Source organism: Ascaphus truei, chromosome 13, assembly GCF_040206685.1.
Source record: "Ascaphus truei isolate aAscTru1 chromosome 13, aAscTru1.hap1, whole genome shotgun sequence".
Classification (NCBI taxonomy): Eukaryota; Metazoa; Chordata; class Amphibia; order Anura; family Ascaphidae; genus Ascaphus; species Ascaphus truei.
Window position 1 is genome coordinate 5225449 of NC_134495.1, and position 16911 is coordinate 5242359.

At 51.3% G+C, this 16911-nt stretch overlaps 1 protein-coding gene across 2 annotated transcripts in view; it reads left to right on the top strand.

Annotated features, from left to right (window-relative positions):
• The first annotated feature begins 1327 nt into the window (after positions 1-1327).
• The window catches only part of NAA25 (N-alpha-acetyltransferase 25, NatB auxiliary subunit), a 52604-nt gene continuing 37020 nt past the window's right edge, over positions 1328-16911 (top strand). For both annotated transcript variants that reach the window (XR_012787704.1, XM_075568144.1), the window contains exons 1-3: positions 1328-1431; positions 14905-14990; positions 16184-16322. Coding sequence is in view for 1 of the 2 variants with exons in the window: in XM_075568144.1 (XP_075424259.1) it covers positions 1374-1431; positions 14905-14990; positions 16184-16322 (283 nt within the window). In the remaining variant the exon portion in view is untranslated. The remainder of the gene's footprint in view (positions 1432-14904; positions 14991-16183; positions 16323-16911) is intronic.

Consider the following 16911-nt stretch of genomic DNA (forward strand, 5'->3'; position numbering starts at 1 on the left):
CTGCTTCAGCACAGGTGGCTCAATCAATGGCTCAGTGATTTGACCTGGTCATTGATTGAGCCACCTGTGCTGAAGCAGGGATTTCCTTAAAACCTGACCTGTTGGTGGCCCGTGAGGACTGGAGTTGGTCACCCCTGATATATCCGGTCTGCTATTGCGGCTGTGAGATGTATCTCACTCTCTTCTAGGTCTGTCCCTCTCCTGAAATCCCTTCAATAACCAACCCCCCTACAAAATGGACCAATGCTTGTTTTTTTAGGGTCAGATCAGCCTGATCCACAGAGACGTGAAGCTCCCTCTACTTCCGTTTCCTGTATCTGGGGTCTGATCGCACCACGTTATCACTGGGATGAGATCATGTCGGGTCCGGTGACACTCTTGTCCCGTTGGACCCCTGGCACTGAAAAAAGTTAACTGCAAGATTCTATTTGTTTCCTTCAAGTCTCTATATTATTTTACCCCTAAGCTCCAATTTCCCACTATACCCCTTCATCTTCCCGGAGGCAGTCTCCTCTCTGCTCCGTCTGTCTCTACAGCACTCTCACATCTAAAACCTCATTTTACTTTTGGCTCCCTCCCCAACATTCACCTTATACACATCCCTCCCCATGTTCAGGTCCCCGCACCTAAAATCTCACCTCCGCGAAGCACCTGGTTAATGATTAATTCTGTAAAGTATATTGGTGGCACTATAGAAATAAACATACACACGCATACATACATCGCTGTGTTTAATGGTGCAGACCGATCCCCACGTTAACCTCTTTGCTGCTTTCTCCCTGATAAGAATTCCCTCACCCTGATGCTGAAAGATGAATAGATTTTCCCTAATTTTCCATTGAAACCACCAAATCAGTGACATCTGGGACCAGAAAAAATGGAAGTCAGAGAGGTGGTGCTAAAATAATCATTGGGACTGGCCTCAAATCAGTTGATATCTCTACAGCTTTTAGTCTCAAACTTTGTCCTCAAGGGCCACCAACAGGCCAGGTTTTATGGATATCCCTGAATCAGCACTGGTGGCTCAAGCAGTCCCTGCTTCAGGGTGGCTCAAGCAGTCCCTGCTTCAGGGTGGTGCAAGCAGTCCCTGCTTCAGCACAGGTGGCTAAATCAGTCCCTGCTTCAGCACAAGTGTCTCAACCAGTCCCTGCTTCAGCACAGGTGGGTCAGTCTTCAATTGGGCCACCTGTGCATAAGCAGGGATATCCATAAAAGCTGGCCTGTTGGTGGCCCTTGAGGACTGAGTGGAGAGCCCTGCTCCCCCCTGTCCTTAGGTGACATGTGTCCCCTGCTCAGCTGCTCCTGTCCCTTTAACGCCGCCATCCTCTCCCCCCCCTGCCGCGCATGCGCATCCCGCTTCTGCGCTTGTCATCATGGCGACGCGGGGCCATGTGCAGGATCCCAACGACCGGCGGCTCAGGCCCATCTACGGTGAGTCTCCCGGGGGGAGAGAGGGGCACCGGTCCCGGGAGGGGACCCCGGGGGGAGGGGACAGGACACCGGGGGTGGGGAGAGGAGGGTGTCCCCAGGAGCCGGGGTCACAGCTAGGCCTCGGTCCGGACCGGGGGGTGGCGTGATGAATGGCGGCCGGAGAGGAGAGCAGGGCCGGGGGGCGGCACATCGCTCTGTCCGGTATGGAGACTCCTGCCATATAGGAAACGCTGCTGTATGGCCATGTTCCCACCCGTGCACGGGGCAGTGGGGCATTTAGTGGGGTTATTTGCATGTTGATGGGGGCAGTGGGGCATTTAGTGGGGTTATTTGCATGTTGATGGCAGTAGGGCATTTAGTGGGGTTATTTGCGTGTTGATGGGGGCAGTAGGGCATTTAGTGGGATTATTTGCATGTTGATGGGGGCAGTAGGGCATTTAGTGGGGTTATTTGCATGTTGATGGGGGCAGTAGGGCATTTAGTGGGGTTATTTGCATGTTGATGGGGGCAGTAGGGCATTTAGTGGGGTTATTTGCATGTTGATGGGGGCAGTAGGGCATTTAGTGGGGTTATTTGCATGTTGATGGGGCAGTAGGGCATTTAGTGGGGTTATTTGCATGTTGATGGGGGCTGTAGGGCATTTAGTGGGGTTATTTGCGTGCTGGGTGCAGTGGGGTTATATGCTTGTTGATGGGGGCAGTGGGGCATTTAATGGGGTTATTTGCGTGCTGGGTGCAGAGGGGCATTTAGTGGGGTTATTTGCATGTGTATGGGGGCAGTAGGGCATTTAGTGAGGTTATTTGCGTGTTGATGGGTGCAGTGGGGCATTTAGTGAGGTTATTTGCGTGTTGATGGGTGCAGTGGGGCATTTAGTGGGGTTATTTGCGTGTTGATGGGGGCAGTAGGGCATTTAGTGGGGTTATTTGCGTGTTGATGGGGGCAGTAGGGCATTTAGTGGGATTATTTGCATGTTGATGGGGGCAGTAGGGCATTTAGTGGGGTTATTTGCATGTTGATGGGGGCAGTAGGGCATTTAGTGGGGTTATTTGCATGTTGATGGGGGCAGTAGGGCATTTAGTGGGGTTATTTGCATGTTGATGGGGGCAGTAGGGCATTTAGTGGGGTTATTTGCATGTTGATGGGGCAGTAGGGCATTTAGTGGGGTTATTTGCATGTTGATGGGGGCTGTAGGGCATTTAGTGGGGTTATTTGCGTGCTGGGTGCAGTGGGGTTATATGCTTGTTGATGGGGGCAGTGGGGCATTTAATGGGGTTATTTGCGTGCTGGGTGCAGAGGGGCATTTAGTGGGGTTATTTGCATGTGTATGGGGGCAGTAGGGCATTTAGTGAGGTTATTTGCGTGTTGATGGGTGCAGTGGGGCATTTAGTGAGGTTATTTGCGTGTTGATGGGTGCAGTGGGGCATTTAGTGGGGTTATTTGCGTGTTGATGGGGGCAGTAGGGCATTTAGTGGGGTTATTTGCGTGTTGATGGGGGCAGTAGGGCATTTAGTGGGGTTATTTGCATGTTGATGGGGGCAGTAGGGCATTTAGTGGGGTTATTTGCATGTTGATGGGGCAGTAGGGCATTTAGTGGGGTTATTTGCGTGCTGGGTGCAGTGGGGCATTTAGTGGGGTTATTTGCGTGTTGATGGGTGCAGTGGGGCATTTAGTGGGGTTATTTGCGTGTTGATGGGTGCAGTGGGGCATTTAGTGAGGTTATTTGCGTGTTGATGGGTGCAGTGGGGCATTTAGTGAGGTTATTTGCATGTTGATGGGTGCAGTAGGGCAGTTAGTGAGGTTATTTGCGTGTTGATGGGTGCAGTGGGGCATTTAGTGAGGTTATTTGCATGTTGATGGGTGCAGTAGGGCAGTTAGTGAGGTTATTTGCGTGTTGATGGGTGCAGTGGGGCATTTAGTGAGGTTATTTGCGTGCTGGGTGCAGTGGGGCATTTAGTGAGGTTATTTGGGTGCAGTGGGGCATTTAGTGAGGTTATTTGCGTGCTGGGTGCTTTAGGGCACTTTTATGAGGTTATTTACACATTGTGCTGCTGTAGGGCATTTTAATGGGGTTATTTTCGCGTTGATGGGTGCAGTTGGGCATTTTATGGAGGTTATTTACGCGTTGATGGGTGCAGTTGGGCATTTTATGGGGGTTATTTACGTGTTGATGGGTGTTACAGGGCATTTGATGTGCTCCAACACATTTGTTCTTGATCTGTACAATGTGACTTCCTCATGTCATTGACCGATCTGTACTGTGCGGTCTCTCGTTATTTACGCATCGATCTGTACTGTGCGGTCTCTCGTTATTTACGCACATATCTGTACTGCGCGGTCTCTCGTTATTTACGCACATATCTGTACTGTGCGGTCTCTCGTTATTTACGCACATATCTGTACTGCGCGGTCTCTCGTTATTTACGCATCGATCTGTACTGCGCGGTCTCTCGTTATTTACGCATCGATCTGTACTGTGCGGTCTCTCGTTATTTACGCATCGATCTGTACTGTGCGGTCTCGTTATTTACGCATCGATCTGTACTGCGCGGTCTCTCGTTATTTACGCATCGATCTGTACTGCGCGGTCTCTCGTTATTTACGCATCGATCTGTACTGTGCGGTCTCTCGTTATTTACGCATCGATCTGTACTGCGCGGTCTCTCGTTATTTACGCATCGATCTGTACTGCGCGGTCTCTCGTTATTTACACACAGATCTGTACTGTGCGGTCTCTCGTTATTTACGCATCGATCTGTACTGCGCGGTCTCTCGTTATTTACACACAGATCTGTACTGTGCGGTCTCGCGTTATTTACGCATCGATCTGTGCGGTCTCGCGTTATTTACGCACAGATCTGTACTGTGCGGTCTCTCGTTATTTACGCATCGATCTGTACTGTGCGGTCTCTCGTTATTTACGCATCGATCTGTACTGTGCGGTCTCGCGTTATTTACGCATCGATCTGTACTGCGCGGTCTCGCGTTATTTACGCATCGATCTGTACTGCGCGGTCTCGCGTTATTTACGCATCGATCTGTACTATGTTGTCTTGCAGGTCATTTGTACAGGGATCTGTTACATGGTGTCTGGCAAGTCATTCACACACACACATCTGTGCTATATGTTGTCTTAGGCTGCGCTTATAGTGACGGCATCGCGACCGTCGCGTTAAAACGAATGCATAGCGCACGCGACGGAGCGACAGTGCTACCAAAGATCTGGTAGTCGCCTAATCTTGAAATGCAACTTTCGCAATGGCGGCGGGTGATGTCATCGGTCGCCGTCGCAGTCACTGTCACTATAAGCGCGGCCTTAACCATGGTATATGTAGATGAACCTGACGTGAGTTTGTTATCGTGTCTCCTGCACAGATCTGTGCTGCACACATCATTATCTTGTTATCCTCACTGTGATCCATGACATACAGGCATACCCCGGTTTAAGGACACTCACTTTAAGTACACTCGCGAGTAAGTACATCTCGCTCAATAGGAAAACGGCAGCTCGTGCATGCGCCTGTCAGCACGTCCTGAACAGCAATACCGGCTCCCTACCTGTACCGAAGCTGTGCGCAAGTGGGGAGACTATAGAGCCTTTTACACATGTGTTATTTACATCAGTTATGCACGTATATGACGATTGCCATACAGTTCATGCATCGATAAGTAGGAAAAAGGTAGTGCTTCACTTTAAGTACATTTTCGCTTTACATACATGCTCCGGTCCCATTGCGTACGTTAATGCGGGGTATGCCTTTATAGATATTGTTCTGCATAATCCCTGCAATCCAAAACTCTTTTATATCTATCCATCTATCTATCTAATCTCTATCTATCTATCTATCTCAGGACATGTTCACAGGGAACTAACATGAGTCAAACTTATATATGCTTCTGCAGTGGAGGGTTGCTACTTTAAAACAGGACTATTATCTCTAGGTTTAGGCAAATGGTCTACATATAGGTAAACATTTCACTTTATTGAGCAAACACCTGGAAGGGGATCATCTCTGGCCTATTGCGTAAGATCCTTGATGCCTCAAGCCCAGGAAGCAACAGAGCTGAAAAAATATTAAGGTGCAAAAAAAATGCTGTTTCCCAAGACTTAAACGTGTTTTCCCATGATGCATTGCAGGCCACTTAGGGTTAATAAATTAACCCAGGGGTTCTCCACTCCAGTCTTCCCCCGCACCCCAAACAGGTCAGGTTTTAAGGATATCCCAACTTCAGCACAGGTGGCTCGGTCGAAAGGGGGGTGGGTCTTGTGGACTGGAGTTGCGAACCCCTCGGTTAACCCTTTGCTCAAACTGAGAGGACATTTTTGAATCCTGCTTCCAGTCTAGCATTTAATAAATGGTGTGTACTATCCTTGCTGTGGTGACTATATAGGGTGTTTGTTAATAGCTCCGCACTGATTGTTGTGTGCGCGCGAGAGGAGAAGTCTGAGTCTTGGGTAACAGACAGGTGGAGGCCAACTGCGCTCCCAATACAGGGGGTTCCATTACTGCGGGTATCTGCGCTCCCATACAGGGGATTCCATTACTGCGGGTATCTGCGCTCCCCAATATAGGGGATTCCATTACTGCGGGTATCTGTGCTCCCAATACAGGGGGTTCCATTACTGCGGGTATCTGCGCTCCCCAATACAGGGGGTTCCATTACTGCTGGTATCTGTGCTCCCCAATACAGGGGGTTCCATTACTGCGGGTATCTGTGCTCCCAATACAGGGGATTCCATTACTGCGGGTATCTGCGCTCCCAATATAGGGGATTCCATTACTGCGGGTATCTGCACTCCCAATACAGGGGATTCCATACCTGCGAGTATCTGCGCTCCCCAATACAGGGGGTTCCATTACTGCGGGTATCTGCGCTCCCCAATATAGGGGATTCCATTACTGCGGGTATCTGCGCTCCCAATACAGGGGATTCCATTACTGCGGGTATCTGCGCTCCCAATACAGGGGATTCCATTACTGCGGGTATCTGCGCTCCCAATACAGGGGATTCCATTACTGCGGGTATCTGCGCTCCCAATACAGGGGATTCCATTACTGCGGGTATCTGTGCTCCCAATACAGGGGATTCCATTACTGCGGGTATCTGTGCTCCCAATACAGGGGATTCCATTACTGCGGGTATCTGTGCTCCCAATACAGGGGATTCCATTACTGCGGGTATCTGTGCTCCCAATACAGGGGATTCCATTACTGCGGGTATCTGCGCTCCCAATACAGGGGATTCCATTACTGCGGGTATCTGCGCTCCCAATACAGGGGATTCCATTACTGCGGGTATCTGCGCTCCCCAATACAGGGGATTCCATTACTGCGGGTATCTGTGCTCCCCAATACAGGGGATTCCATTACTGCGGGTATCTGCGCTCCCCAATACAGGGGATTCCATTACTGCGGGTATCTGCGCTCCCCAATACAGGGGATTCCATTACTGCGGGTATCTGCGCTCCCAATACAGGGGATTCCATTACTGCGGGTATCTGCGCTCCCAATACAGGGGATTCCATTACTGCGGGTATCTGCGCTCCCAATACAGGGGATTCCATTACTGCGGGTATCTGCGCTCCCAATACAGGGGATTCCATTACTGCGGGTATCTGTGCTCCCAATACAGGGGGTTCCATTACTGCGGGTATCTGTGCTCCCCAATATAGGGGATTCCATTACTGCGGGTATCTGCGCTCCCCAATACAGGGGATTCCATTACTGCGGGTATCTGCGCTCCCCAATATAGGGGATTCCATTACTGCGGGTATCTGCGCTCCCAATACAGGGGATTCCATTACTGCGGGTATCTGCGCTCCCAATACAGGGGGTTCCATTACTGCGGGTATCTGCGCTCCCAATACAGGGGATTCCATTACTGCGGGTATCTGTGCTCCCCAATACAGGGGATTCCATTACTGCGGGTATCTGTGCTCCCCAATACAGGGGATTCCATTACTGCGGGTATCTGTGCTCCCAATACAGGGGATTCCATTACTGCGGGTATCTGTGCTCCCCAATACAGGGGATTCCATTACTGCGGGTATCTGCGCTCCCCAATACAGGGGATTCCATTACTGCGGGTATCTGTGCTCCCAATACAGGGGATTCCATTACTGCGGGTATCTGTGCTCCCAATACAGGGGATTCCATTACTGCGGGTATCTGTGCTCCCAATACAGGGGATTCCATTACTGCGGGTATCTGCGCTCCCAATACAGGGGATTCCATTACTGCGGGTATCTGCGCTCCCCAATACAGGGGATTCCATTACTGCGGGTATCTGCGCTCCCAATACAGGGGATTCCATTACTGAGGGTATCTGCGCTCCCAATACAGGGGATTCCATTACTGCGGGTATCTGCGCTCCCAATACAGGGGATTCCATTACTGCGGGTATCTGTGCTCCCAATACAGGGGATTCCATTACTGCGGGTATCTGTGCTCCCAATACAGGGGATTCCATTACTGCGGGTATCTGCGCTCCCCAATACAGGGGATTCCATTACTGCGGGTATCTGCGCTCCCAATACAGGGGATTCCATTACTGCGGGTATCTGCGCTCCCAATACAGGGGATTCCATTACTGCGGGTATCTGCGCTCCCAATACAGGGGATTCCATTACTGCGGGTATCTGTGCTCCCAATACAGGGGATTCCATTACTGCGGGTATCTGTGCTCCCAATACAGGGGATTCCATTACTGCGGGTATCTGTGCTCCCAATACAGGGGATTCCATTACTGCGGGTATCTGTGCTCCCCAATACAGGGGATTCCATTACTGCGGGTATCTGTGCTCCCAATACAGGGGATTCCATTACTGCGGGTATCTGTGCTCCCAATACAGGGGATTCCATTACTGCGGGTATCTGTGCTCCCAATACAGGGGATTCCATTACTGCGGGTATCTGTGCTCCCCAATACAGGGGATTCCATTACTGCGGGTATCTGCGCTCCCAATACAGGGGATTCCATTACTGCGGGTATCTGTGCTCCCAATACAGGGGATTCCATTACTGCGGGTATCTGTGCTCCCAATACAGGGGATTCCATTACTGCGGGTATCTGTGCTCCCCAATACAGGGGATTCCATTACTGCGGGTATCTGCGCTCCCAATACAGGGGATTCCATTACTGCGGGTATCTGCGCTCCCAATACAGGGGATTCCATTACTGCGGGTATCTGCGCTCCCAATACAGGGGATTCCATTACTGCGGGTATCTGTGCTCCCAATACAGGGGATTCCATTACTGCGGGTATCTGTGCTCCCCAATATAGGGGATTCCATTACTGCGGGTATCTGCACTCCCAATACAGGGGATTCCATACCTGCGAGTATCTGCGCTCCCCAATACAGGGGATTCCATTACTGCGGGTATCTGCGCTCCCAATACAGGGGATTCCATTACTGCGGGTATCTGTGCTCCCAATACAGGGGATTCCATTACTGCGGGTATCTGTGCTCCCCAATACAGGGGATTCCATTACTGCGGGTATCTGTGCTCCCAATACAGGGGATTCCATTACTGCGGGTATCTGTGCTCCCAATACAGGGGATTCCATTACTGCGGGTATCTGTGCTCCCAATACAGGGGATTCCATTACTGCGGGTATCTGCGCTCCCAATACAGGGGATTCCATTACTGCGGGTATCTGCGCTCCCCAATACAGGGGATTCCATTACTGCGGGTATCTGTGCTCCCAATATAGGGGATTCCATTACTGCGGGTATCTGCGCTCCCCAATATAGGGGATTCCATTACTGCGGGTATCTGTGCTCCCAATACAGGGGATTCCATTACTGCGGGTATCTGCGCTCCCAATACAGGGGATTCCATTACTGCGGGTATCTGCGCTCCCCAATACAGGGGATTCCATTACTGCGGGTATCTGCGCTCCCAATACAGGGGATTCCATTACTGCGGGTATCTGCGCTCCCAATACAGGGGATTCCATTACTGCGGGTATCTGCGCTCCCAATACAGGGGATTCCATTACTGCGGGTATCTGCGCTCCCAATACAGGGGATTCCATTACTGCGGGTATCTGTGCTCCCCAATACAGGGGATTCCATTACTGCGGGTATCTGCGCTCCCAATACAGGGGATTCCATTACTGCGGGTATCTGTGCTCCCCAATACAGGGGATTCCATTACTGCGGGTATCTGCGCTCCCAATACAGGGGATTCCATTACTGCGGGTATCTGCGCTCCCAATACAGGGGATTCCATTACTGCGGGTATCTGCGCTCCCAATACAGGGGATTCCATTACTGCGGGTATCTGCGCTCCCAATACAGGGGATTCCATTACTGCGGGTATCTGTGCTCCCCAATACAGGGGATTCCATTACTGCGGGTATCTGCGCTCCCAATACAGGGGATTCCATTACTGCGGGTATCTGTGCTCCCAATACAGGGGATTCCATTACTGCGGGTATCTGCGCTCCCCAATACAGGGGATTCCATTACTGCGGGTATCTGTGCTCCCAATACAGGGGATTCCATTACTGCGGGTATCTGTGCTCCCAATACAGGGGGTTCCATTACTGCGGGTATCTGCGCTCCCCAATACAGGGGATTCCATTACTGCGGGTATCTGCGCTCCCAATACAGGGGATTCCATTACTGCGGGTATCTGTGCTCCCAATACAGGGGATTCCATTACTGCGGGTATCTGTGCTCCCAATACAGGGGGTTCCATTACTGCGGGTATCTGCGCTCCCCAATACAGGGGATTCCATTACTGCGAGTATCTGCGCTCCCAATACAGGGGATTCCATTACTGCGGGTATCTGCGCTCCCAATACAGGGGATTCCATTACTGCGGGTATCTGTGCTCCCAATACAGGGGATTCCATTACTGCGGGTATCTGCGCTCCCCAATACAGGGGATTCCATTACTGCGGGTATCTGCGCTCCCAATACAGGGGATTCCATTACTGCGGGTATCTGTGCTCCCAATACAGGGGGATTCCATTACTGCGGGTATCTGTGCTCCCAATACAGGGGATTCCATTACTGCGGGTATCTGCGCTCCCAATACAGGGGATTCCATTACTGCGGGTATCTGTGCTCCCAATACAGGGGATTCCATTACTGCGGGTATCTGCGCTCCCAATACAGGGGGTTCCATTACTGCGGGTATCTGCGCTCCCAATACAGGGGATTCCATTACTGCGGGTATCTGTGCTCCCAATACAGGGGATTCCATTACTGCGGGTATCTGCGCTCCCAATACAGGGGATTCCATACCTGCGGGTATCTGTGCTCCCCAGTTCACATTACCCCGCCGCGTCATTTGACGCGGGAGACAAGGTAGGGGGGGAAGGGGAGCACCCCTGTTATAAGGGACCAAAACGTCGAACCATGATGTGCTATTAAAATCTTTTTTTACTTTTATTGAAAGACCCCGAGTGCCGTCATCGCACGCACGCTCGCTCGCTCGCACGTACATATACGTGACGTGGGAGGGTCCATCGCAGGACAGACCGCACACACTTGCAGAGCTGTCAGTCGCTGTCCGGCTGCCTGAGAAAGTTCCCCACAATGCAATGCATCGCCCTTCTCAATACATTGTCAGGTGCGAACTCGGAGAACGAATAGGTGATTGACAGCTCTGCCCCCCTGGGGGTGTAAGCACGCGGTCTCTGTTCTCTGCCCCCCTGGGGGTGTAAGCACGCGGTCTCTGTTCTCTGCCCCCCTGGGGGTGTAAGCACGCGGTCTCTGTTCTCTGCCCCCCTGGGGGTGTAAGCACGCGGTCTCTGTTCTCTGCCCCCCTGGGGGTGTAAGCACGCGGTCTCTGTTCTCTGCCCCCCTGGGGGTGTAAGCACGCGGTCTCTGTTCTCTGCCCCCCTGGGGGTGTAAGCACGCGGTCTCTGTTCTCTGCCCCCCTGGGGGTGTAAGCACGCGGTCTCTGTTCTCTGCCCCCCTGGGGGTGTAAGCACGCGGTCTCTGTTCTCTGCCCCCCTGGGGGTGTAAGCACGCGGTCTCTGTTCTCTGCCCCCCTGGGGGTGTAAGCACGCGGTCTCTGTTCTCTGCCCCCCTGGGGGTGTAAGCACGCGGTCTCTGTTCTCTGCCCCCCTGGGGGTGTAAGCACGCGGTCTCTGTTCTCTGCCCCCCTGGGGGTGTAAGCACGCGGTCTCTGTTCTCTGCCCCCCTGGGGGTGTAAGCACGCGGTCTCTGTTCTCTGCCCCCCTGGGGGTGTAAGCACGCGGTCTCTGTTCTCTGCCCCCCTGGGGGTGTAAGCACGCGGTCTCTGTTCTCTGCCCCCCTGGGGGTGTAAGCACGCGGTCTCTGTTCTCTGCCCCCCTGGGGGTGTAAGCACGCGGTCTCTGTTCTCTGCCCCCCTGGGGGTGTAAGCACGCGGTCTCTAGGCCAGGGCACGATCCAAGCTATTCTATGCTGGGGTCTCCATACTCTCAGAGGGACCTTCACCTGCAAAGCCCAACATTTGTCATTTTCATGTGTTTTCGGTTAACTTTTTCACTGGCTCGCATTGAATCCACTCTTCTCCCATATTCGTCTTGTTCTTGCTCGCGTGTCCAGGGTTGGGAAATTCCTAAATGTTAAAAGGTTACGTAAAATGTAAGACTTTCTTGCCAACCTGCGAAGCACAGCGGCACGTGGGTGTGGGGACAGGACTTGAATACCGTTTCTGTAATGCATTATTGCTGTGTGGTGGGTTTTGTTTTTTTGCTGTTATTGGGTGTTCCTTAAATCCCGAATGGTGGCTATGTTTAAAAGACCCCCAAATAAGTGACTTGAGTCTCTGTCACTGCAAACTGCTGGATGATGTGATCAGACACCCACCCACTCCCCTCCTTGACGGCTCTGAAGGTCTTCTTGCACAGTGATGCCCATTCTTTCCCATTTAAGTGCCCCTCTCTTGGCACGGCCGTGCCCCCTGCCTTCTCTCGGGACCCATGGCACGTCCATGCCCCTCCCCCTGGCACGGTCATGCCCCTACCTTCTCTTGGTGGCACCTAGCACTGCCCTGCCCCTCCCACTGGCACTGCCCTGCCCCTCCCACTGGCACTGCCCTGCCCCTCCCACTGGCACTGCCCTGCCCCTCCCACTGGCACTGCCCTGCCCCTCCCACTGGCACTGCCCTGCCCCTCCCACTGGCACTGCCCTGCCCCTCCCACTGGCACTGCCCTGCCCCTCCCACTGGCACTGCCCTGCCCCTCCCACTGGCACTGCCCTGCCCCTCCCACTGGCACTGCCCTGCCCCTCCCACTGGCACTGCCCTGCCCCTCCCACTGGCACTGCCCTGCCCCTCCCACTGGCACTGCCCTGCCCCTCCCACTGGCACTGCCCTGCCCCTCCCACTGGCACTGCCCTGCCCCTCCCACTGGCACTGCCCTGCCCCTCCCACTGGCACTGCCCTGCCCCTCCCACTGGCACTGCCCTGCCCCTCCCACTGGCACTGCCCTGCCCCTCCCACTGGCACTGCCCTGCCCCTCCCACTGGCACTGCCCTGCCCCTCCCACTGGCACTGCCCTGCCCCTCCCACTGGCACTGCCGTGCCCCTCTCTGTCTGAAATTCCTTTTGCAACAACTTGTTTTAGCAAACATTGAAAATAAAAGCAATTATGTAACTATCAATAAATTATGCCTATTGTATGCTTCTACATCATAAATCTTACATATATTTGAAAAAAAATAAATATATATATATATGTATATCAGAAAATAGCCGTGTTAGTCCAGTTGCGATAGTGCACAATAAATGAGTTCTTCAGTATTAGGTGATACCTTTTTTTATGCTTGACCTGAAGAAGAAAGGAGAACTCTCGAAAGCTCGTCATAATGACATAAGTTGTTAGTCCAAATAAAAAAGGTATCACCTAATACTGAAGTACTCATTTATTCTGCTATATATATTTTATGTCTCACTAAATACAAAATCTTTTGACTACCTCGTGGAGTGCTGCCTCTGATATTCGGTCACACGGTATCGTATTACTTATTTGGTTCATATAGGATTTGCACCCACTCTCATCTACTTGACGGAGTGCCTTGCTCTTATCTATTTATTATATATATATATATATATATATATATATATATATATATATATATATTTCAAATATGAAGCAGATGGTAAAAAATAGCACAGAGAAGATGTTGCCTGGCTAAGTGCTTCCACTTTCTTGCAGGTGAGATGTTTCCTAAATCAGTGAACACTTTGAAGTGTTTGAACTAGGGAATGGCGCACACACATGCAAATTCATCCTCCGGACCGGCTAAGCTTGTTTCGCTGCGTAATAATTGCTGTGTCCCGCCCACCTCTTAATCAAAATCACAGAGCCACTGTTTGAACCACCTGTGCTGCAGCAGGGATATCCTTAACATCTGACCTGTTGGTGGCCCTTGAGGCCTGAGTTTGGCCACACCTGCCCTAGAGGTTAACACTTCTAATGCAACACATATTGAAATAGGTATTTTAAATTAAAATGACCTGTGTGATGGTCACTTCTTAAAATGTCTTCTCTTTCCACGTTCTCCTCGTCATTCATGAGGCTGGAGTAGGGTTGCCAAGTGGCTTCTCCAAAAATACTGGACACAATGTTAGGTGTGACGTGCTCGATGCACAAACAACTCTCTCTGCTCCATGCTGTTTCCTCCTCTTTGGCCTCACCCCCTAGGCTCCTGACTCTTCCTCCTGATTGGCTGCATTACTCAACAGTAGCCAATCCACTATGGAGGAAGCTGCCCAGCCCCCCAGCAGCAGTCCTGCTCAGGGAAATCCTGCAGCCCCCTAAGCCGGTCAGGTCACTATGTCCGGAGAGGTAACAACGGACACATACATGTCCCAGAATTACCTCTAATTTTTGTTTTACTGGACAGTGTCCTAACACAGGACAGTCCAGTTCAATACTGGACACCTGGCAACCTTAGGCTGCGCTTATAGTGCCGGTGACGTCAGGCTGCGGTCGCTGGAAAAATCCAATGGAGGTGACTTCCAGTGATCACGACCAAGCTGTTGCGCCGCGCTTACTATAAGCACACGCGACGGCGGCAATGCATTTTCTTTTGACGCGCTGTCGCCGGCTCTATAAGCGCAGCCTTAGGCTGGAGTCAAGTCCTGAAGCCTCTATTTTCTATAGAGGTTCAGGACCACAGCTACCCAGAATGCACTTGTATTAGCGGCAGAACACAAGCACTGGACCTGTAGTCTCACGATGAGAGAAGTCCAGGTTGGCAATACTGTTATTTGAATAGGGGCTGTTGCCACATCAAGCAGTGAAAAATATAGCAGCCGACAGGAAGTTGCTGGTGAGCCAACCAGTACGGTGAACTGATGGCATCACCCTATGTGGACAGGAAGCTGCCAGGCAGCCATCTTGATAGAGGGTAAACTTCCTCTTAAATGTTTGTTGTCTGGTGACTGAAGCCTTAATTATCGACCTCGTGCTGCTGCAAAGTTTGGTCAGGAGATTAAACCTTCACTTTGTTTCTCTTTTAGATTATCTGGACAATGGGAATAACAAAATGGCGATCCAGCAGGCCGAGAAACTGCTTAAAAAGCATAAAGATCTGCACTGCGCCAAGGTATTTATTTATCAAATGTTTCACCAGGAAGTAATACATTGAGAGTTACCTCTCGTTTTCAGTATGTCCTGGGCACAGAGGTATTTCTGTACTTTCACACGTCGGGGCACAGGTGGCACTTATAATAATCTATCAAATGGATAGAAAATACCCCCAAGATTTGTACTTCAAAACATATATTTATCACATGTTGGCAACACCATCATTAAGGGAGCAATCCACCCCTAGGCTACGCTTATAGTGACACTGACGTCGGGCTGCGGTCGCTGGAAAAAGCAAATTGAGATGACTTCCACTGTCGCGCTTACTATAAGCGCACACGACGGCGGCAATGCATTTGTTTTGACTCGCCGTCGCCAGCACTATAAGCGCAGCCTAACTAACCTCAGCGGGTGCTCCATTGCTGAACTGCCCATCTCTCCTCTCCAGGGGCCCCGAGATACTTATTGCTGAAGTTACCTGTATTACTTCCTAGTTTTAAAAGGGAATTTAAATGGCCGCCCAATAGAAAACCACCACGGCTGCTGCAGCTTCCTACTGGCCTGAGCTTTGGCGGCCATTTTGTTTCCCCTGAAGGAAATTTTAATCTGATAACTTCACCCGTAAGTACTTTGGGAATTGGGATGTCTCCGGAACTGAAAATAGCGAACCCGTGACTCATGGGGACCCCTGCTTCCCACCCTTTACGACGGCACACCTGTGAGCACGTGACCTGCATACAGAACAAGGGTTAATACACAGCTCACAAGCTGTCCCACTTTTCACCTCCTCAAATTAACAGTATCTCCCCTCAGTCTGTCCCATATACCATCTGTCACGCTGCGCACACAAGTGGCGCCATAAGTGTGTTTTATGGGGGGGGGGGTGAGGAGGGGGTTCTTATGGTGCAGGGGCTGGTGTGTCTCTGTGTCTGTCTCTGTGTCTGTCCATACCAAAGATTTCTGGTTTAAAGACAAATTAGCCCGAAAGAGCATGTATCCACTGCCCGTGTGCCAGTCCCACTCCTAATAACAATGAGCCTACTGTACCCCCTGCTGTGTGCCCGCCTGTTGGGTGGGTGCTGCTGTTGGGTGGGTGCTGCTGTTGGGTAGATGCTTTGTGTATAGAGAGACCCTTGCAGAGAGGATTCTTACGGGGCACAGATCACTCGGGCTCAGCGAGAAACCTCTCCTTTTGTGTTCTGTCCTACGCAGGTGCTTAAAGCCATTGGGCTACAAAGAACAGGGAAGCAGGAGGAAGCGTTTGTGTTGGCGCAGGAGGTAGCAGTGCTCGAGCCTACAGATGACAACTCCTTGCAGGCCCTGACCATCCTCTACAGGGAGATGCACAGACGTAAGTCTTCTCCCTGACTTGTAGTTGTGTGGCCATCGTCTTGTTCCATGTGGGGGCTTTGCTTTGCTATGAAGGAGCGCACAGCGCCCTGTAAGCTCAGAGCCCAAATCCACCACATCATATATATTGTGTTACAAAGAGTGATGCTAGGATTGTAACCTCCTGTATAGAACAAAAGTCGGGAAGCCCCAGCGCTGCATCTAATGACATGATATAGTTACGTACTTATCTCTCTAGCTTCTCATAAGCAAGGGTCGTTCAATTCTGTGGCCAAAGTATTTTAAGCCTTCTCCTGCGTCACGCTATGGCCCATCTGTGCGTCCTAACACTGCTGCACCTGCAAAAAGCTCTCCCAGCCTCTCTAATAGATGGAGAGCTGTCTGTAATAGACAGGTCATTCACAGGTGCGTAGTAAGAACTGCCATTAAAAAGGTGGGATGAGTACGCTCTGCTCCATTAGAGAGGTTGGGAGAGCTTTATGCAGGTGCTGCCGTGTTGGGCCCTACAGGTGGGCCGGGGGTGTAGGCTTAAAATACTTTGGCCAAAGAATTGCATGAAACGGCGTGTTTCCGAGAAGATATACAGATGC